Source organism: Mytilus californianus, unplaced genomic scaffold, assembly GCF_021869535.1.
Source record: "Mytilus californianus isolate M0D057914Y unplaced genomic scaffold, xbMytCali1.0.p SCAF_14, whole genome shotgun sequence".
Classification (NCBI taxonomy): Eukaryota; Metazoa; Mollusca; class Bivalvia; order Mytilida; family Mytilidae; genus Mytilus; species Mytilus californianus.
The window spans coordinates 28,317,252-28,340,915 of record NW_026262626.1 but is presented as its reverse complement, the minus strand read 5'-3'; the positions used below and the strand labels follow the sequence as shown (position 1 = coordinate 28,340,915).

General features: G+C 32.1%; 1 protein-coding gene and 1 long non-coding RNA gene across 2 annotated transcripts in view; one reads left to right on the top strand and one right to left on the bottom strand.

Annotated features, from left to right (window-relative positions):
• Nucleotides 1-23,664, bottom strand: part of LOC127724832 (uncharacterized) — a 35,741-nt gene that overhangs the window by 5,706 nt on the left and 6,371 nt on the right. The window lies entirely within an intron of this gene.
• On the top strand, nucleotides 9,255-16,382 carry LOC127724683 (uncharacterized). Its single transcript, XM_052231732.1, has 4 exons — nucleotides 9,255-10,850; nucleotides 11,158-11,310; nucleotides 14,276-14,396; nucleotides 14,660-16,382. The coding sequence occupies exons 1-4, from the start codon at nucleotides 9,689-9,691 to the stop codon at nucleotides 14,751-14,753; spliced, it is 1,530 nt and encodes a 509-aa protein (XP_052087692.1). The 5' UTR covers nucleotides 9,255-9,688; the 3' UTR covers nucleotides 14,754-16,382.

Here is a 23,664-nt window from a genome sequence, read left to right as displayed (position 1 = left end):
TTTTTTTCATTATCACTTCATGATATGTTAATAATGTCTATTTCCGTGAGTGGATGCATCTCATATATCCAAGTGGACTAGAAATTAAGGATACTACCGAAACTAGAAGGTTTGCTTCATATTTTAGTCTTTCCTTGATGTTGACGGAAAGAGGCGACTTCAAACTAGAATCTATTAAAAACTTGGTGATTTTCAAATTTCCAATTGTTAACTTCACATTTCTTAGCAGTAATTAACATGCCTGTTGTCCCTTTGTATGGCAATGATATATCACAATTAATACATTACTCTTGTGTATCTGACCACTATACGAACTTCTTTAACGGGATTGTGCTCCTGCTCCTACAGAGTTATTGGGTAAAACGATATTTTAAGAATGGACAATAATGCGAGATGATATAATGCGATTTCAGGAAACTCCGAAAACAGATATAAGTATCAGATGTCAGAATGCGAGTTCTTAATTATTGCTATTCTTGACCAGTCGCATTATTCGCATTGATAAAAATCTCGCAATAATTTCTGAATTTACAATATTTGAATTAGTCAACTTAGTGGTAATAATACGATTTAATGTATAAGAAAACTTTCATTAAAGTTGTGCAGTGTTCATTCAAAACAGAGAACCGGTTAAATTCGCATTTCTTCATTATGAATCATAATTATATATAAAAACACTTAATTTATTTAATTTTTTTTATTTTATTAGGGAAAAAACCCGCAACTGGTGGATTACAACACACATTGTTTGAAGTTCATAAATTAGCACGTCGTTTGCTACCCAAAGGATGTGCTGTGCTCGAATTAGCATCATGTGGGGAAAAAGGAATAACAAAAAATATTATTTTGTCTTCGACATCGTCTTGGTATAAACTATCAAATAATTCAAGCATATATTTTACCATGGGAATTGTATTTGTTGAATCTGGAGATTTCTCATTGCCTGTTTCAATATCCGGGTTAGAAGTGATTTCAACTATCTCTAATTTCGAGTTAATTTTCGGATCTTTGAAGTACTCTAAAGCAAATGGAATTGAGTTATACAATAGACGAAATCATACGTGTTTATTTTTTGAAACTACACCAAGGGATGTACATGCCTTAATTGCATCTTTTGTACCAACAGTATTTGACAAACTGTACGGAGTGTTACCAAATTGGGTTCGTTTCAGCGAATCTGGGACAAGAGGACTCTCAATCACTGATTTAAAAACGGACTTGATGAAAGGAGAAGAATTGAGAGCTATGTCTGACTGTAAAGTGGCTCCAGTTAACGACGAACGTTTATACAGTGTATTTAGGTTTGGAACTAATATGTCAATATCTTTATTTGAGAACAAAGTCCATTTACCAGCCCCTTTTGCGGGGAATAAATTTTGCTTTGTGGTTGACATTTGTCAGGATAATGGAGGAACAGCATTTTTGCTCATACCACCAGAATCGCGCAGCTTTCTTGAAAAATTTGACATCTTCAAATCTTTACATCAGAATAATGGAGTGATATTTAGACCTTATGGGGTAGGATTGTCTTTGGCTAAAACCATAGATGTCACTCACAGTAAAAAACAAATGGTTGCATGGAATGGAGATAATTTTTTTCAATACCCGTAAGTACTCGATCATAGTTTCAATCATTCATCATACATTAGTTGTTTTATATTTTATTGGTCCAAACCATACGTGCTATAGCGAAACAATATTTGTTGTTAATTGTAACTGATTATGTATGGGAAAAAAAATATAACGTATAACAAATATTGTATTCATTTTACATATTAATAAAATGAAATAACTCTAAGTCTTCATACAGTTGATGCTTCCGAAACATTTTATTAGATTAACCCTCAACAGGAAAATTTGAATACTAAAAAAGTATGGGTACTTTAATACGCGAGAAGCTAAGGAACAGTATCCCTTGGAGTTCGATGTTTCTGTAATTTTACTTTTTAAAAGAATAGTCAATTCCAGTTTAGGTTAACTATGCTTGAAGGAGTTGAAACCTTAGTTTTTTTTACAAATTTCTAAATTTATCAATGGATAATCAATGAAAGTAATGTTTAGAATATGACAGTGCCGCAGCACAGAAACTGGAACGCTCGAAGCGAGACATTTTAAAATGTACGATGTATAAATGCTTAACAACATAATGAGCTATATGTCAAAAAGTGTCCCAAATGTTTTTATTTTCATTTAAGTGCAAATTGTTCGAAGGAGCTGGAACTTAGTTTCGTAAAAACAATCTAAATTTAGCAACGAGAAATTTATTAAAGGTTCATGTATGATACAAATAATGTCAGTACCGCGTTACCTACTAAAGACCTTTTTAAATCCATGTGAAACAGCAGTTAACAAGCAGCAGTATCAACCTGGGCTAAAAAAAAAAAAAACACTTTATCGATTTGATGTTTCCGACTCGCTTTTGTTGATTTACTTCCATAAGGAATGCACAAAATGGAATGTTCAAACCGAAATATTAAAAAAAGTGTTTGAAACAAAATTAATGGTATTCTTTTTTTTATCCTTTGCTTCTTGAATGAAAAGCTTTCTATGGCTGTATTTGATTTTAATTTAATTTGACTTTTACTTTTACAGCATTTTTCCATCTGCTAACGTATGGCTTCATAGTAACTTCGAATGGGGATTTAAAGCAGACTTCTTCAGCTTAAAAATCAAAGGAAAGACGGAAATATTCTTAGCAGGGCCAAGTATATCAAATGTATGAAACTATAATCAATATTTAATTTATATAATGTATAAATTATACGAATAATAACATGAATAATAAGATACAGGTTCAATTTAAGAAGTATGAGAGTAAAAACAGTAGTCTTTCCAATATACACTTTCCCAAAATAAATTCTTAATTAAACGTTTTCCGAAATATAACCTAATGTGAATATGTGTCACTGCACTAAATAAAGTGATTTTCATATACAATTCGTATATGAAAATCACTTTACAGGACTACAAAAAAAGGTTTTTGTTGAATAATGAAATAAATTACGAACTAGAACAAACGAACATTAATAATATTCGTGCTGTAATTTCGTGTTAAAATTTATTGTTGTGTTATCCGTTATGACGTACGACGAATATGAATGAGAATCATATCGTTTAATTCATTTTGCCTATCTCATTACGATATGAAAGGAATACCTGTCCATTCGTTTGACGATGCTAGGTTAACGATAGCTAGCTAATGTTATCATTTATTTGCAATTTCGTCCGCATTAACTCTTACTTGATCGATTAATTTCATAGTTTACATAAGATTTGCATTCCAAGATGGTAAAATATATCCATATCAACATAAATTTTAGTGGTAATCACTTAATTCAAAACATTCGTAGGTCTCCTTATATGAAAAATAAGTAAAAACAGGCAAACATTCACAAACAAGTAACATTTCTAAATAAATAAAACCAATTTAAACTATGTGTAGCCTCTCAGACATTGGTCATTTTATATAATCAGTCTGGTTCAGAGTTTTCATAGCTTAAATAAAGGTATAAAAACCGGTTGTGACTATATTGTGAGTACTTTTGCAAAGTAAAGACTCATTCTAAAATCAAATGGAACTACTGTAAGCCAACTTATTTTCGCGGATATATTTTACTTCGCGTTGAGCCCTTTCTAGTAAATTTCGCGGCGATTTATTTTTGCAATTTTCAAGTTGCCTTGATGTAGTTTGATAAGGAAAGATCCATGATTTCGCGACGATTTATATTCGCGTTATTTTCTACTCGCGAAAGTCGCAAAAATAAATTGCTTGCAAGAGTTAGTTGGTTAACAGTATCCAAATCAATAATCTTTAACCTTTAAAATGGAAGCACTTATAGTTTACATGACGCTGGATCTTTTATTAAATATTTATATTACTCATGTCTCAAAAGTCCCCGTAACAAAGGAACTGCCAAAACTCGTAACAATGACAGTAGAAAACACTATTGATTACGTACACGGAATAAAATTAGAACATCATTGTAGTGCCAAGGTCCGTACAAGTTCGATCAAATCAAAAGAGGCAATGGCTTTATAATGAATAATGATTAAGCTTAATGAAAGAGAGGCAAAATATACCAAACGGACATTCAAACTCATAAGTTGAAAATAAACTGACAATTCCATGGTAAAAAAAGAAAAACGGAAAAAACGTCAACGAAAGAATGGTTTTCAAATATATAAAAATATAAGTAATGTTCTATTATTTTCTATTTGCTACGTCGCCATTGAAAGCAAATTGATTTGGGAAATGCATTTTTTTGAATGGACACACATGAAACGAGCTATATACATGAGATGATATGTTTAAAATTATTCATTAATAGTGTGTGTGTTTGAGAAAACGATAAAATGCATTCACTACACCCTATTCATTGGCAAAACCTTTCGGTCCTCTATGCTCTTCAGCTTCGTTCTTTATTTGGCCTTAATAACTTGTTTGATACGAGCATCTCTGATCAGTCTTTTGTAGACTCACTAAAACTACAAGCATTAGAAAGTGTGCAGTGTGTAATACGTTTTTATTTAGTTTTTATTTTATCTCTAGTTGCTGACGGGTTTATTTGTTGACGAATGGAACGCCTTATTGCAGATTAAAGAATTGGGTCTTACACCTGCATTCACATTCAAAATGTTTAACCAGAATGTAACCTTAGCACTTAACGACATAGTGACTGCCAGCATAGAAGCTTATTTGTCAATTGGAGGTATTGTCTTTGTTTATTTAAATTTTCGCTATCATAATGTACTACTCCATCAATAAATTTCTGGGTTGCAGTCAATTACATCGGTTCAGTCTTTTTTCAGACTGATCAGTAGTTGTTATTTACCTGTACACATTAACAGCATACCGAATTGTCTAAAAAGCTACTGAACAATATTGAATTGACCCCAAGGGAATGGTCTAAAAAGTACTTAATTTTACCACGGTCGATAAATGAGAAAATTGAATGAAAGATTGAACATGATTTAATATTGCATTGTTTTCAGATGTTGTTAAGATCAGAATAACCGTTTAAGAATAAAATCATTTATCAATTTCCTCCATTTAATGTGATCCTTAAAGTATTTTATGATAGAACTGGGTAGGGGCAAGCATATTAACCTCGCATTAAAGTCGTTCGTTTACATTTCTACTCGATTTCTTGATTTACAACAAATTTGTTACGTAACAAATAATTGACATTCCTATGGGAACCAACTGTACTCCTCTTATTGCCGACAAAACCTTTATTCATATTAGTCAGATTGCATACAGGAACATCTTATTTAGAATGGAAAGAAGCTAGCATTATCCTTTATCTTTCACTTTCCGCTTTATAGATGATATGCTCTCACTAAATAATTCAAAGTTTGGTGACTATGTAACCGCAATCACGTCCTCTTTTCTGGTATGTGAGATCACACAATGAGACGTATCACCGAATATGTACTAAAATGGGCAACATGACAGGTTCCATATACGAAACAGGATTTGCTTACTCATCTGATGCACTTGAGATCACCCTGACTTTTGGTAGGGTTCGTGTTGCTTAGTCTTTTTCTATGTTTTGTTTTGTAGACTGTTGTTTGCGTTGTTTTTCATTTTTTTGCTATTGTGTTGTCAGTTTGTCTTTGACTTGTGCGTTAAAATATCAATTTGGTATCTTCCGCCTCTTTTCTACATTTAAGCAACAGCTCAAATTTGCACTGCCCAAAGGTGTCTTTTTTAATCAATCAATGTTCAGTCAGCTCCTTTTCAATCTGCACAATACGAACTTTTATTTTTGCAGAGTTTCGAACTATATCTAGTTGCTATGACTGAATCTCATATTATTTGTATATCGTCAATTAAAAAGTCTCTTATCTTTGTTTTATCAGATTTTTCTACCATTCTACTTGGTTTTTCTAGTTCCTATGAAGAGACTTAAATTTTCGAAATGGTTAGTTGTTGCAGTAGAAATGTATATCGTTAATGTTATATTAACAATACTTTACCGATGTTCATTTCTCATAAACCGATTAAAAGGATATAAGTCAAGGTAAGAAAATGACTCTGAAGGAATCGCATGAACTCCAAAAGGAACGAGACCAAGTGGAGTCCTCATGGAGTGTGTCTTCTGCTACGCATGTATTACAATCAGTCGTAATGTTGAAATCGTCAGTTAACATTATATTCGATTTTGATTAATATCCCTTGTCTTGTTACACATTTTCTGCTAATAATTTTTTTCTTCTCCAAAATAACTCTCGTGCAGAAATTTAAACTTACTATATTTAAAATCAGAATAAAACAAATTAGGGAGTGACATTTTTTTCGAAAAGCTTCGTAGTTAACGACTTTAATGCACCCATCTAATATAGGACTATATCATATACCATTTGGAAGCTTATTATCCCGGTATGTGTACTTTTTACGATCGTCGATAATTCGTAAAGTGAAATTTCCGTTAAATCAAGGTCAAAGGTAAAAAATGAACATTCGTAAATTTTGCAAAAAATAAGCGAAACAACCTTTTCAGGTTCTTGTATATGTATGATAATTATTTTCCTAAAATAGTATGAATATAACAGATCTGAATTAAATGAGTATAAAACAAAAGCAAATTAAGGAGTTAATCTCGTGATACATGTGATATTTACCCCAACAAATCCAATTCTTAAATATCATCTAGAAATGATAAAATTGCTCTAAAAAATCCTATTATTTTGGGGAAACAATATGTATATGCCAAAAAAAGGCGAATTTATATAGAGATATGCAAACCTGACCTTGCTTTAAATCGATGGCTAAGTTGAAATAAGTTTTCGTTGCATTTGGAAGTACTTGGTCGTCCTTTCCATACTGTAAACTAACCAGAAATAATTCTACTGCTGGTTTGGTTGAATAAGCGTGAAACATTTTAAGAAGTTTAATCTTGTTCAATACTCGAATGAATATTGTTTTCGTTTTGCGTTTTTAATCACAAATCCATGTAAGTGTATATGGTAACACGTAGTTAGGCAGTTTTTTCCTATTAAAGATTTTTGAAACTTTGTAATTTTAAGGATTGGATACAATTCCTGAGCCCCTGTAGTGTTTGCTTTTATATTTCGTTGTAGTGTTTTGACATAATATGCAAAAATGATGATTTCTTAAAAAAATGTCCTTGACCTTTGATCTTGATATGAAATTGCACATTCCGAATATTTGAAAACCGGGCAAAAAAGATAGTACAGATGATATGCGTTCGAAAGGTATATGATTTAGCCGTATATTAGGTAGGTTTATTAAAAATGAATTCCATGGTTAATGTCACTGGCGTAATTAATTATAATAATGGTAAGCCCATTTCCGATGTTAATGAGTTCCATACTTTCGTGAAAAATACTTCTGACATTTTGTATGAGATTTTCTGTGATGAAATCTTATTCACGATTTACACAATGTTAAAAGTGATAATGACATGGACGAGTAACTCATTTCTCATTTTTTTCAATATTATCGTTATATTGGTTTTGTTTTAAAGATGTGGGCTTTGTGTCAATGAAACAGCTTCGAAACAAATGACACATTGCAAAAAGATAACTCTTACTGCGATCATTTATGATATAAAGTGATTTCAAAATAAAGACAAAAAAGTATTTATCTGATCAAGTATAGATCGTACAGTTTTATTTGTACGTGGTTAAAATATATCATGTACGTGGTGAAATATATCATCGATATATTTTATATATTTCAGGACAAAAGGAACGGACTTGGTGTGGAAATGGTGCTAATCCAGAAGGCGTCTTTTTATCTTTCATGACGAATTTAAATCCATTCCGAGATATTCCGCTTGTAAAAGACTGGGTGTTTGATATGAATGTAAGATTGCATGCATTTTTTACTACGAGTCCAAACCATATTCCGACAACAAACAATACGATAAATATTCTGACTGATATAGAGGATTTCAGTGCAGCAATACAAAGATTTGGTGATGTATTAATAGATTTAATTAAAAGATTTGGGAAGGACTTGTCTAATACCGTTCGCACATTTTTGAGAGACTTGCAGATGTTAACACTGTCATTTGTTCAAATGCTAACAAATGTTATAAAAAGTGGACAGCTTGATATAAAACACATATCTAATATTGCTGGTAATATATGGACCACTTACATTGACAGTTTTAAAAGAAAAGGACAGGGTGTTCTAGATTTGTTAGAGTTTGAGAAAGATGTCGTTGCCTCTAACATATCTAGGTTTATCAAAGAAGAACAAAAAATCATAAGTCATAATGTCGATAAGTTATTGTCAAAAGTTAGTGGTCAAGTTTTCACTGCCATTAAAAATTTCGATGGATTCGGCCTAAGATTTTCGGTCGATTTGTATCTGATAAGATTAGGATTTGGGCAAATGGACATTGAGTTTATATATTCAGTTGACCGACTGGGTCTTTGCAGTAAAAGGTTGTATGAACTTTTGAATGGTGAACCATCTATAAAAGTTCTGGGCAGAGCTACCATTCAAAAACGATTAGGGAAAATGCCGAGTTTAGGAAAGTACAAAAGTTTAGGATATTTTCTTAAATTTGAACTCAGTTCCTCTTTAAGTATTGCTTTGAGTACAACATCGAATAAGTTTGTCGCCCATTTACGCGCACATGCTGCAGTCTTGGGAATGAAGGCGTCAGGTGACTTGTTCATCAGCAATAATAAGTTGTTTATAGCACTTGACGGAAATTTATGGAACGTATACTTTGCTCGACTATCTCTTTCTACAGAACTAGGAAAACATTGGTACGATCTAACTTTTTCTGTTAGAGGAGAACTAGTGGTAAAAAGAGGAGAGCATGATTTTGGAGGAAGTTATCTAGACGGATTGCGAATTTTATCACAAAAGGCAGCTGATGCTGCAAATAAACGTTTAAATGCAGCGAAAGATAAGTTAACATCTGCACAACATGGCATTTCCAAAGTTCAAGGAAAACTAACAGGGGCTCAACAAAAGGTACGGAATTGTAATTCTGCTTTTGATGCGGCTGTGTCTTCAATGAACCAAGCAAAACACACTTTAGACCGTGCGAAAGGTCCTTTTGAAAGGGCAATCCAAAAACTAAATAAAGCCCAAAAACACTTGAATAATTTGTGCAAAATAAAAACTTGCCGTAAGATATGTGTCCCTGGAATAAAGTTCAGAATGTGCAAAAAGGGATGGTTCCGTTATCCATGCATCAGAACCACCAGTTGTATGTGGCGAATACCAAATGTAGCATGTATGCTTGCTAATGTTGCATGTCGAGCTGTACGGGCAGTAGCGTATGTTGCGTTAGAAGCTGTTAAACTTTTTGTCCGCGTTCCAATACTGGCTTTAGATGTAGCTAAATCTGCAGTATCTGTTGCTCAATTTGTAGTAGACAAATCAAGAGTCGTTCTTGTTCTGGCGGAAGGTGTCCTTGAAGTTGCTAAACTTGGTCTGGAAACCGCTAAAGCGGTTCTTGAAATTGCAAAGTCTGGCATTGATGCCGTTAAGTTTATTGTAGGAGCAGCATTACATGTATTTGATTTAATTGTGAAATATGGTCTTCAATCCCTACTTGATGTCAGGAACTGTAGATTTGAGGTTGAACTTTCAACTGAAGACAAAGCTGCCTTTGAAGTATCGTGCGAACTTCAGGCGTTCCACCTCCTTTGGCATGAATTTACATTTGAATTTGATTTTAGATATCCAGCAGTCAGTATGTGGAGAATAGCTAAATCTACAATTAAAACCTTGTTGGAATTCGTGGGAGACATATTTGGAAAACGCAAAAGAAGGTCAATTTTGTATAAATCAATGTCTAAATTGCATCACATAATACACATTTATAAAAGGGATGTGACAAATCAGTCGGAATATTTTTCTAACGAACAAACAAATGGTTCCTTTCAACATTTTGATGACAGTTCTGAAGTACACTTCAAAAGCAAATTTAAAACACAGATTGAATACTTTGCCTTTAATTGTGAATCATTTCGTCACACATATTCATTTTTATCAGAATCAATTGAAAGCCTTTATATGATGACAAATGAATCCACTTCTGCTCTTAATGACGTAATTAATCTACAAAATACGATCAATGACATGAATATCCCAATAACAGCCGACAACTTAACAGCGGAGTCTCTTGGAATAAGCACCGACTACGCACTGCGAGAATTCAACCTTACAGATGAGGATATACGAAATGCTATTGAAAATGCTACAGATATGTTGTCGGATGATTCGTCTCTCTCGCAAATGGCAAATGCTACCAGTTTTGCAGCAGAGCTTCTTGATACACAGATGGCAGATGAAGATTCCATATCTGTAATTGATCACTGGATTCATGGAATGACGAATACTTCAAGAGACTATTTTGACGAAACAGAATGCTATGATTTTAAGGACTGCGTTTTATACTCGTTTTCTAATCTCCATGATCTATTTGATGATGACACACTTCCTGATATAGAATACAGCAGAAATGCAACCGCTATCCTTGAAGATCAGTTTTCAGAGCTTCTATTTAACAGCAGTAGATCAATCAAAGATACAAACAGACTTCTAGTCGAAGTTTCCGAATGGTTAACTAGACTAAATTATTCTAACGTATTTTGCGCAGTACCTCCAAATGTTTCAATTGAGGATCCGAATCAAATAGCTCTTCTCGGATCATCCATCAATATAATTTGTAATGTAATAGGTGACCCAAGACCTAGAATTAGCTGGTATCACAATGGAACTCTCCTTATTAGTGCCAATCAAGATGTACTTCTGCTAAACAATATTCAACAAATTCAAGGAGGAATATACAAATGTTTAGCAGAAAATGTTGTTGCTAATGTCTCCTCAAATGACGCCGAGGTATTTGTTAAAGGTAAATTTACTTCGTTTTTACTAACACTGTGAAATGTTAATGTCTACATATAGTATGTTTTCGCCTAAAACGTCATAGGTTTTTTTGCTCAAAGATGAAAGAAAACAAGAATTAAGTAACTTAAGAATAAAAAAAATCTAAAAATCAATACCACAGTGACCTAAGAAACAATTAATTCGCAACAGATAGTAATTTGGTTAAATAAAGAACGTAATGTTACGACTTCAACAATACTAAAAAGATATTTGAAGTTACGTAAAGAGGCAAGACAGAAAATTTAATGCAAAATGATATTTTGTCGTTGCAGAATGTCCCCCTGGTACGTTTTTTGGCAATGGAATGTGTTCGTTATGCGATATTGGTATGTATCAGCCCTCAAAGAATCAGCAAAAATGTATTGCTTGTGGATCAGGACTTAAAACGTCAGCAACAGGATCAAAAGACGTTTCCGGTTGTGTTGGTAATGTATCATGTGTATTTACAAAAGTATGATAAAGGCGCATATATTCAAGGAATTAACTTTTGAACATTTATATAAATAAAGTCTGGTTAATGGAGAAAAACAAACATGCAAAAGTTAATGTAAATGATAATTACAATGTAAGTTTCATTAAAATCAATTTCAGTTTTTTAATGACCTTACTTACTGTCTTAATTTTGTATTTTACAAACCTATGGACATTTGAAGCTTTATCGTCGAAACAGTTTCGAGATATGAAATTAACAAAGTTAACCTTTTCTAGTTTATACATTAATTTTTCTTCTGGGTTGAAATAAATATTGAAAGTGGCAGCATTAGCTAGGTTGAATCCCCGGGGAACCTATTTCAAGAATAAATATATTTTAAATCCCGAAGATACAGTTATGATAATAATAATGAATGAAATGACAATTTAGCAAACAAACATACAACGTTTGTAAGAATTATAAAGTAAACAAGAAAAAAATAACTGTAAAATACCAAACAAGGTAACATTATTATTTGATGAAACGCTTTGCTGACATATTTGTCTAAATGATGCAAATCGTCCTAAATAATTGACCTTTGGATGACACCCACTTTCATTCTGCATGAAATAAAATGTGGATTACATTTCAGATAATTAAAAAACATGACCTACACCTTAATGAAAAAAAAACTCAAAATAGGAAAATAATGTTTAAACCATCTTTTGGTTCTTAATATATGTACGCCTGAGATATTGAAAATATATTGATATGAAATAGTTGAAACTATATTTTATGAAAACAACACAATCAATCAATCAATTATCAACCAAAATACCTTATTTGACTGCTTTTGATTCAACAATTTACCTAAATGTTTGGTAATGAAATGTTCAAATGCGAACATGGGTGTACCAATACAAATGACAGTTTTGTTTGTAGTTGCCGTGATAGATATACACTTCATCATGATGGAAAAACATGTATAGGTATTATTTTTTACTGTCCGTATATATATATATACTAAACATTTGATGGGTGAAACAGGTTTTTGTTAGATATTAAACTTTTACAGCTTCCCCTTTTTATTTTCACTCAGTGGACTACATGTACCACAATGTTAATAACAGAGCATAATACAAAAAACAAAGTACAGTAATTGATATAAACGGAATACACACACTATTTTGGATGACATAAAATGCAATTCAAAACAAGACAATATCATAGCATGCTGCCAGGTACTAAATGGAAGCTACTTTACCTGCTGATATAAAACATGCCTTTCTAAACTTTTATATAAGTGGCTGGCCTCAAAAGTAGATTTCGTAGAGGAAGACACGACGTTTTGCAATGCTCAGAACAGCCCTCTTATGCAGGGAGCCAAACAATAGACAACCATGTCATTAGTTTTCCACCTAGCAGATTAGAATGTTTAAAACTGTTTCCTTACGGGATTTCTTATTTTTCATATATTGCATATTGTATCTAAGGAGATGCTAAATAACTTGACTATATCAAATAATACACAGAATGAAATAACAGGAATCACCACGTATATTGAATAGTACAATAGTCCACACCAATCCACCATCACCAAACCCTTGGCAAAAAATGTAGAAACGAAGACCAACTTAAACGTAAAATACATAGTCTATTAGCCTGGCGTTGGTTTGAATATGATTGGGTCAAACCAGTTTTGCATGAGAACCAACCTAGTTTGTCCTAAAAAGACCATATGTCGTAAAAGTAAACCAGAAGAACCATTTTTATAACATATATTGTTTTAATATTGAAGTATTTTTACGAAATGAGAATCATAAATGCTAAAATAATTATTTTCGATAAATATCTTGTTAACAGACAGGATGTTGATAACGACTATAAAGATGCTGATATGTCACTCTATTTTCTATATGTTCTAAAAGTTTCAGTCAAAGAAATAAAAAGTGTTTTAAATTTAATTTGTGACTTATTGATGGATCTACATGAGACATTACTTCTCAATAATGAACACATTGGTTCCTCCTCTATATAGTATAATGTGTTTATGTCCTTTAACTGATTAAATGTGTGACCAACTAATTGAACTTAGCTCGTGATATGCAGACGAAACGCATGTCTGGCGTACAAAATTTTAATCCTGGTATTTATGATGAGTTTATTTACTCAAGAAACACTCGGCTGTGTACTTTCATATATCATTTTTTTTAAAGATAAACAGTAAAATCCTAATTGAGTAATAGCATTGATACTGATAGATATGCCATACAGTTTTCTAGAAGACAGATAAAGTATGCCCATATATCTAAGCTACTGGAGACTAAAACTGCTAGAAAGTTCTCGTCCTCGATCTTTCTCTTCCAATACCCGTATGTGCGTTTTCCAAAAACGAAATCGATAAGTATGACTAATTTGTTCAGCTGCTATTTTTCTAGGTTGTGTAAACAATATTGTATTTGGAAAATAATAACATCAACATTACAAATATGGCCGCTTTTTTAGAATTGGAAAACAAGTGAATTTTCAAATTCCTCTCCTAAGTTTTTTTTCTAATTGCAAGGCAATAAAACATCTCAACGTGGTACATTGACAAAGACTATAAATAAGCATGCGACTGTCATAAAAATGAGAGTTTACGCTACTATAAAACCAGGTTTAATCCATCATTTTCTACATAAGGAAATGTCTGTACAAAGTCAGAAATGTGACAGTTGTTTTCCATTCGTTTGATGTGTTTTAGCTTTTGATTTTGCCCTTTGTTAAGGAACTTTCCGTTTTAAGTTTTCCTAAGAGTTCGGTAATTTTGTTATTTTATTTTTTACAGATAGCAGTGGTGTATATCAACAAAACCTTATGCTATCTTGTGGGGTAGTCGAAATTGATATTTAAGAAATAACCACAGGCTGACATAAACTGGATGATGAGTTTTGTACACAGCATGATCGAATGTATTATAAAATGTATTTCTTTTGCAGGTCGAGTAAAGAGCACGGATAAAGCGAAAATAGCTGCCGGTGTCATCGTAGGAATTGCTGTTGTTATAGCTGTTCTTTTCGTTTTCTTCAAATTAATGCAACCAAAGAAGACGAAAGTCAAGTAAGTTTAACCATAACGCAGATATATTTTAAAATTCATAAAACTTTAATATTTCTTACGTTCTGGTCACGTTGCTTTATTTATTTGTTTCCACGAGTTTTTGTTATAAAAGCTTACATGACTAACGTTATTAAGAAAACATGTATACTGCGGACTTTAATCAATATGATAATTATGTTTATATATATATCAATCGTATCTTATATATTCGAATAAATTCAAAGATGACAAAATAGATTCATTTTAACAAACTTTCATTTTAGGCCATATCCAGATGCAGTAAAAAGACCGGATTCCGTGCAGAAACCCGTGTTTAAGCATGCGTTTGTTGACCCAGTTCCCACAGGCAAAAACTAATAATCTATATATCTAAAACCTTATAATAGGTGTGCGTTTTTTTAGAATAGCATACAAATAATTAGAGTTTGAATTTTCATTTTTATTCCTGACGGCATCTTTCTTTTCAAAAACATTTAAATGAACAATCTTTGCATGTAAATAAACATGATTCCCGTTGAATTGAAACTGTTATAGACATTTATTTTTAAAGGTTTTATTTCATTCTGTTTTATTTGATCTTAATTACACAGAAAATATTTTTTCATGCGACTGTTATTTGATCTTTCATCCTCATTATGCATGTAATACTTTGCCAGACATAACATTTTCTGTACGTTCTGTCAGTTAAAAAAGTTTGAGAAGCATATGAAATGGAATGAAACGTAATATTGTATTTACTTTACACCTAATGTAGTTGAAAGCACCTCACATTTTTTTTACTAGTTTGAATAGGGATTTGGATCATAGGAAAACGGGTAAGAATGTAAACGCAAATATCATTTAAAATAAATATTTTTAGAATAGTTGGCCTCTTTTAATATTGGGAACGTCAACTTACATTCACAAACAGTACAAATTGCAAAAGAACCTATTTGGATTAACAGATGCAGTTTTACATATCATTATTGTATGTTTACTTTGAATGCATATTTTTTTGTGGATTCGCGTACCAATACATATACTTTGCTAGGTCTGCCTACGGGAAGTTTATAAACAAAAGCAAAACAAAACAATAACCATCTGATTTATAGAACAATACATATGTATGGATCCAATAAAATTATTATAAAGCATTATTGAAGACAAATTTCCTACAAATGTAAATATCTATCTAAAAAGGATACATCGCAAGACATCCTTCACTAAAATTAATGAATCGTCATCTTAAAGTAAATATAAACATGATAAACTTAAACGTACAGAAGAATTAAATCTGGGTTAGAGTGTGTATCTTTTTTTTAAATTTTGGATGAGTATTCAATTACTTATATATAAAACATGCAGATTTGGGTCATCGTGTTGCTTGGTCTTTCATTTTTTTTATGAAGCGTTTGATGGACTTGTTTGCCTTTACGTCGTTTTGTCTTTTTTCGTTTTTTGGGGTTTTTTTTTTGCAATCGCGTTGTCAGTTTTTCCTCGACTTATGAGTTTGAATGTCCCCTTGGTATCTTTTTTTATATGTAATATAATTTGGGAATATGTCCAGGAGTACACAATTACGCTGTTAAAATCTCAGGGTAACAAAACACAATAAGCTGTGATAATGTGATAATTAGTTTCGATTAAATGACTTATTTTGAAAATGTTTAATTTAAATTGACCCAGTATGTAATAAATTCAAGGGAAATTGGTCTTATCTCTTTGACAGAATTAGTTGAAAAAATAATATGTATATTTGCGTATTACAAAGTGTTGTGGTGATCCGCAACTCTAATTTGCAAGATCAAACTTTTTTAGTATACAAAACAAAATGTAGGAAACATAAACATCTACTTATGCATGGAAAAAAAAGTTTCATAAAAAAAAATTAGCAGTCGTGTATATAAAATGTTTACAATTTTTAAACACAAATGTATGTATTATATGTTCATTTATGTCATGATTTCTTTTTCATATTCCGTCCACTGTTTTAATAGATGTTATCACTTGTAGTATATTTCTAGTTTGTAATGTTTAAATAAACTTTTCTTTTGCTATTGTTTTTGTATATTTTTCTTAGAGGTTGTCCGTGACAGAATAATGTTTGACAGGTTTAAAACCGAGACAACATGGAACATTACGCTTGTGCAAAACCATTGCTGGATTTCATGCACGGGGGTCTCAACCTACAAATTTTGGTACAGATGTCCGTCTGGGGTTTGAAAAACACCCCCATTCATATATTGATTTATGCGAAAATCCCTACCCATTTAAATATAGCTATCATGACATCTTATATCAACGAGATGTTAACCACATTGAATCCGTGATTCATATTATGAAATAAAAAGATCAAAGCATAGTTATTACAGACATCTTAACAGAAAGGAAGATGTACGACCCATTGACATATAGGTTTCTTCCTTCATTCCTCAGTAAAGGACCTAAATATCGTTCCCCGTCAATTATTAATTGGAATGAGTGTCGTAATATCATCCACGACTCACTTCGTGCTTACTGTTTGAAATGGATAAAACGGGGAAAAGCTGACAAAAAATCTTTGGACTCTTTTTTTAATTCAGTAATGAAGATAGTTGATATACGTATACAACATTTTAAAGAACATTTAACTCTTAACAACAACCATAAAAATCCTATTTCTCGTATCAAACATAAACTAAAAGAACTAGCCAAGGAATTTGTTTTTGTCCCGGCTGATAAAGCTGCTAATAATATCATTATAGTTTGACGTAGATTTTACATTGAGGTTCTGCAAAAGGAAATCACGAATTCACCAACATTCCAACTGACTTCATTTTCAGAAAACGATATCTGTAACAAACATAAACTATTAGCTACTTCTTTACAAGCAGAACCAAATACAATGAAAGTCCCAACTATGTACTGGCTTCCGAAGCTACACAAATCACCTTACAAATATAGATTTATTTCGTCTTCAAGTCATTTTTCCACTACTAAATTGTCTATTCTACTTACTAGTACACTTGGTACAATCAAAAACCTGATAATAAATTGTTCAAATAAGGCCTTTAAAAATAGTGGAATTAACTACTTTTGGAGTGTCAAAAACTCGTTGGAAGTACTTGATAAATTGCATGCATATATTGGTGATTTTGAATCTGTTCAAAGTTTTGATTTTTCTACCCTATATACCACTTGCCTCATATTCTTATTAAGAAAAAATTCACACACCTAATTAAATGGGCATTTAAAAAGTCGGAATGCGAATACATATGTTCAAATTCTTTTAGGTCATTTTTTAGTAGCAACAAACAAAAGATATGTCAAGTGGACATGCTTTGATACTATATCTGCCCTTGAATTTTTACTTGATAACATTTTTGTTCGCTTTGGAGATTCCGTATATCGTCAAGTTATCGGAATTCCAATGGGGACTAACTGTGCACCACTTATTGCGGACCTGTTTTTGTATTGTTATGAGTTACAATTTATGACTAAAATCAGCAAAGATCCATCGAAACAACATCTAATACAAAAATTTAACAATAATTTTAGATATTTGGATGATATATTGGCTGTCAATAATGACGACTTCAGTCTGTATACTAAAGAAATTTATCCTGTTGAACTTACTTTAAATAAAGCTAATACTAACAATGACCACTGTTCTTTCCTCGATCTTGATATCTATATCATTAACGGGAAGCTTAATACAAAAATTTATGATAAAAGAGATGATTTTTCATTTCCTATCGTTAATTATCCATTTTTAGATGGTGACGTTCCCTTGTCACCATCTTATGGTGTTTATATATCTCAACTTGTACGATTCGCTCGTGTATGTAACAACGTATTAGATTTTAGCGAGAGAAATTTATGTACTAGTATTACTGAAAAATTATTACACCAGGGTTTTCGATATCATAAACTAGTCAAAATATTTACTAAATTTTATCATCGGTATAAGGACATCATTCGTAAATATAACTCAACATGCAGACATCTTATACGTTCGGGTATTTCACATCCAATCTTTTATGGTAATATTCTTTACAAAGCACAAAAATGTCAGTATTCACCTCTAAAGCTAACAAAACCTTTAAACAGACTTATTAAGAAGGGATATAGTTACGATACTGTTGTCAGGTCATTAAAGATTGCATATTTTGGCTTTAATATTGATTCACTTATAGGGTCTTTGCATCAAAATTAAACATATTTATTCTAAAACCAGTTGTTGGCATGACACGGGTTATGTTCTTCTCATATATTTTATGATGGTATAATCTTAAACTCCTAACAGGAGGGATTGTGCCTGATATTCATATGATGAAGACATAATCCTTCAATCAGTTTAATTGAGGTCTGGAGCTGGCATGTCAGTAACTGCTAGTAGTCTGTTGTTATTTATGTATTATTGTCATTTTGTTTATTTTCTTTTGTTTCTTATTCTGACATCAGACTCGGACTTCTCTTAAACTGAGTTTTACTGTGCATACTGTTGTACGTTTGTTTTTTCTACATTGGCTAGAGGTATAGGGGGAGGGTTGAGATCCAAAAAAACATGTTTAACCCCGCCGCATTTTTGCGCCTGTCCCAAGTCAGGAGCCTCTGGCCTTTGTTAGTCTTGTATCATTTTTAATTTTAGTTTCTTGTGTATAACTTGGAGTTTAGTATAACGTCCATTATCACTGAACTAGTTTAGGGGCCAGCTGAAGGACGCCTCCGGGTGCGGGAGATTCTCGCTGCATTGAAGACCCATTGGTGGCCTTCGGCTGTTGTTTGCTCTAAGGTCGGGTTGTTGTCTCTTTGACACATTTCCCATTTCCATTCTCAATTTTATTCTTCCCATCGATATATTACCTCTGTGAAATTGTACCCCATTGATATATTTGACATTCCAAAACAATGACTCATACTAGCGGCACGTCTGTGTACACAGGAAGAGGCATATTGATGAAAAAAATAGTGTTAGCTGTGTTTTTTACTCTTTGGTCGGGTTGAAGTCTCTTTGAAACATTCCCCATTTCCATTTTTTATTTTATTTAAACATATTTTTTTTTTAAATATGCAAAAGGGATGAGACACAAGTTAATCAAACTTATAAAGTCTTTTCCCAGAAGGTTAATCCAGAAAAGTGTGAAAAATCGAAAAAATAGTATAAGTATAGTTAACATAATTCTTAAGTGATACATGCAAGCATTTTTTTTGTACAGAAAGAAAATAACACTTTATATCTTTGGCACTTTTATGGATTAATCTTCATCAGGAATGATCTAACTAAAAAGGCTAAGGGTACATAAATACATGAAACGGAAGCAGCTATAAGGTCACCTTATATGAGTAACAAGACCATTTTTGCATGAAGACATTGGAGAAGTATTTTCTACACATTATTCTGTTTGTGTAATTTTAAGATTTAAGTCGAATTATAAATAGATATAGGAACATGTGGTATGAGTGCCAATGAGACAACTCTCCATCGAAGTAACAATTATAAAATTAAACCATTATAGGTCAAGGTACGGCCTTCAACACGGAGCATTGGCTCACACCGAACAGCAAGCTATAAAGGGCCCCAAAAATTACTAGTGTAAAACCATTCAAACGGGAAAACCAACGGTCTAATCTATATAAAAACGAGAAACGAGAAACACGTATGAACTACATAAACAGACGACAACTACTGTACATCAGATTCCTGACTTAGGACAGGTGCAAAAATTTGCAGCGGGATTAAACGTTTTATAGAGGTTATTTATGCGTTAGTGCGTTATGTAAAATGAAACAGCATTCTCATGCACAAACATTTAATTATATTTGCATTGAAAAAAATCATAATTATTTTTGAATTTGAAGACCACAATGGATGAAACGATGGAAAATAGTTTTACAAGAGCGAATGTAAAAATCATGTTTACTTTATCTAATTAGAAACAAAAGACAAACTCCTGACTTGGGTCAGGCATATAAAGAGTTGTTTATTCTCGATTGATATTCGAGGTTCGGTGAACTGTAATTTTCGTCTGTCTTTCCGTCCGTCCGTCCGATTTAATTTTCGACATTTTTATCATTACGTTCTAAGAAACCAGAATCAGAGATTTATGAAGTAATTTGATACCAAGTTTAATGTAAACAGGCTGGATAGGTTTAATGAGCTTGAACTCAATCGCTTTTTAACATTTGGTTTATAGAGCATTTTTATATTCTACTACTTATTGCCATGTAGGCATTTTGTCGCATTTATTTCAGAAACTACAGGGCTTCCCGAAAATGGGTATACAAACTAATCAAATTTTCTAGGCTTATAATTTGGTACACAAGAAGCGCGTTTTCTCAACATAAGACTGACCTGTTAGCGGGCTTTGAAAACGATAAAAATATATGCCTTGAGGTAAACATCCGAGGATGTTACTGCATGATGCGTTTTCACCTCCATCTATCATTAACAAATTTGCATCTGTTTGAATATGATATAAAATTATTGAATAAGTGTATTGTTTTCATGACTACAATGCATATTTATCTAATATAAAAGGAAAGTTCACAATTGAAATTCTGGAATCGCCCCTTTGACTTAAAATTTTGTTCACAACCGACCTTCTTTGGCAAGCTCTAAATCGTCCCGAGTCTAAAAGAAGTTGAAATGTAAGTCAAGATACGAAACAGACTTTAACATGTGTAACCCCGCTACATTCTGTATGTCGCAAGTTTGAAGCCTGTTATTCAGTGGTTTTCGTTTGTTACTGTATTTATCATATTTGTTTTCCTTTGTTGTTGTGTATATAAATCAGACTGTTGATTTTCTCGTTTATTTTTATGTTTTTCGGTCTGTGCGTCCGTTCGTCCGTCCGTTCGTCCGTCAGTTCGTCCGTCCGTCTGTCCCGCTTCAGGTTAAAGTTTTTGGTCAAGGTAGTTTTAGATGAAGTTGAAATCCAATCAATTTGAAACTTAGTACACATGTTCCCTATGATATGATCATTCTAGTTTTAATGTCAAATTAGAGTTTTGACACCCAATTTCACGGTCCACTGAACATAGAAAATGATAGTGCGAGTGGGGCATCCGTGTACTATGGATACATTGTTATTTTTATATTTTGTTATGTTGGGACTTTTTATAGCTTGCTATGCCATATGGAATTTTGCTCACTGTTGAAAGCACTACGGTGAACTATACTTTTTTTACATATACGTCATTTGGTCACTGGTGGATAGTTGTCTCATTGGCAATCATACCACATCTCCTTGTTATATATCACTTATACCTGTACATGTGGTATCCTTTATTTAAAGTTCAATGGGAAAGATGCGTTCAATATAGGCTCCAAACTTTGTATGAGTTAATTGGAGGACATAATCTATATATCAGATTAAAAGTTAATGAATAATCCTTTTTTTTCATTCAGCAAAGTTGGTACCCATAGAAATGACAACTGTTTGTTGTAAAAACAAGTTCTCAAAAATTAACAAATATGTTATCAATCAGTTTCAGATATTTCTTTGTTTAATCACAGTGCGGTTTTACAAAGTATGATTGTCCCTCTTTAAAACAAGATATTAGCATATACTTCGAACATTCTTTTTTATCGAACAAAGTTTGACGAATTCTTTCAATCTGATTTTATTTCAAGTTTAGAGAGGGGGAAACTTTGGTAAAGGGTAGAAAAGTCAAATGTTTTTTTTTTAAGTATTCCAAAAAGACATTCACACAGTAATCAATTGAAAGCAATCCAGAGGCTGTGGCATTTTTTTTTTTTTTTTTTTTATATAATCTGTCATATTTTGAGATAAGACGAGTATCTCACATCCGTAATTGATTGATGAATGTGCAATATATTAGTCAAATAAACTGATATAAGTAATAGTAACTTGTTTAATTTATGTGACTATCTTTTGGTATACGTTAATGACAAAGTAGCCAAAATATACAGAAAGGCAAACACATATAAATTTTGTAAGTATGAAAATCTGTGGCGAAGCCTATAGTGTTGTAATGTCGTTAATTTCTCAGTTCATCAACTGTTGAATCTAAACTTGGAATATTGATTTATGGCGGCAAACTCTCAATGAAAATAAGCAATATTTAAGTGTCCAGTAAATACTGATGCTTCCAATTGATAGTATATAATATTTGATACAAGATTTCGTGTTGCCTCTCAGTATTCAATTGCTGGAGGATTGGTGCGCATACAGATTGAAAGTTATTTCTTCTTAAGTTGTGTATAGTCCATATCATGATTAAGTTGATCGTGACAAATTATTGGTGTTACATAGATCACGATCTCTATCTATTTTGTGTTTACTTGTTCAAACCTTATTGTTTAAGGGCATACGAATAAACAAAGATCTCCGTTCATTTTTCCCATAGAATTTTGACACAAAGTCAATTTTGATATGCGCTATTGAAATATGCAAAGAAAAATATACCATTACGGTTTATGAACTATTGTTGCCTTTATTTAGAAAATGTACTATTTCTTTTTATTTTCATGTAAAGTTATTGCTTCGATCTAGTTGTGTATTTTTATTGTAGACATCATAAATGTTGTTTTAATCTTGAACATTTGTAGTGTCTACCAGTCAGGCATGGGGTAATCGTAATCAGGAATGCAATGGAAACACATGTAATCAGTATTCATGCAATTTCGGATTACAAGTAATCGTAATTTAATCGATTTCAAGGTAAAAAAACAGGTGTAATCATGAATACTTTTAGATAACTTTTAGATTACATTCATATGATTACTTGCTGATTACAAATTTGTATATGAAAATATTTTTTGATATACAAGTATGAATAAGGAATTTATCAAACTAGCGCATAGTATTCACTATGAATGATCATGGTTCAATATGACTGATCCTATCGTCTATATAACAAGTTCAGTATAACCAAGCTTGGGCATGTAAAGTGAAAATGTGTGATTAATTTTATAAAAAGTTCACTAAATGAATTTACAAAATATGTACCTTTCCAAATGTTTCATTGTGAGTTTGCGTCCTTGTGATACAAGATTATGCCTTGAAAACATTTTACGCTTCTGATATTAACTTCAATTTTAATATTTTGATATAACGGTGTGGACATTCAATAGCATAGAACATTAATTTGGGAGATTTGATTCCAATTTTGACTTTGATGATCGAAATAAATGAGACCACTTACATAGTAATGGAATTTTGAGCCAAAGTCTTTTTTTTTTCACAATTTATATAAATTTTGTTTTCTATACATAATTTAATATGTGCTTTCTAACTATGTCAAGTATCTAAAATATTTATACAATCATATACATAATGAAAAT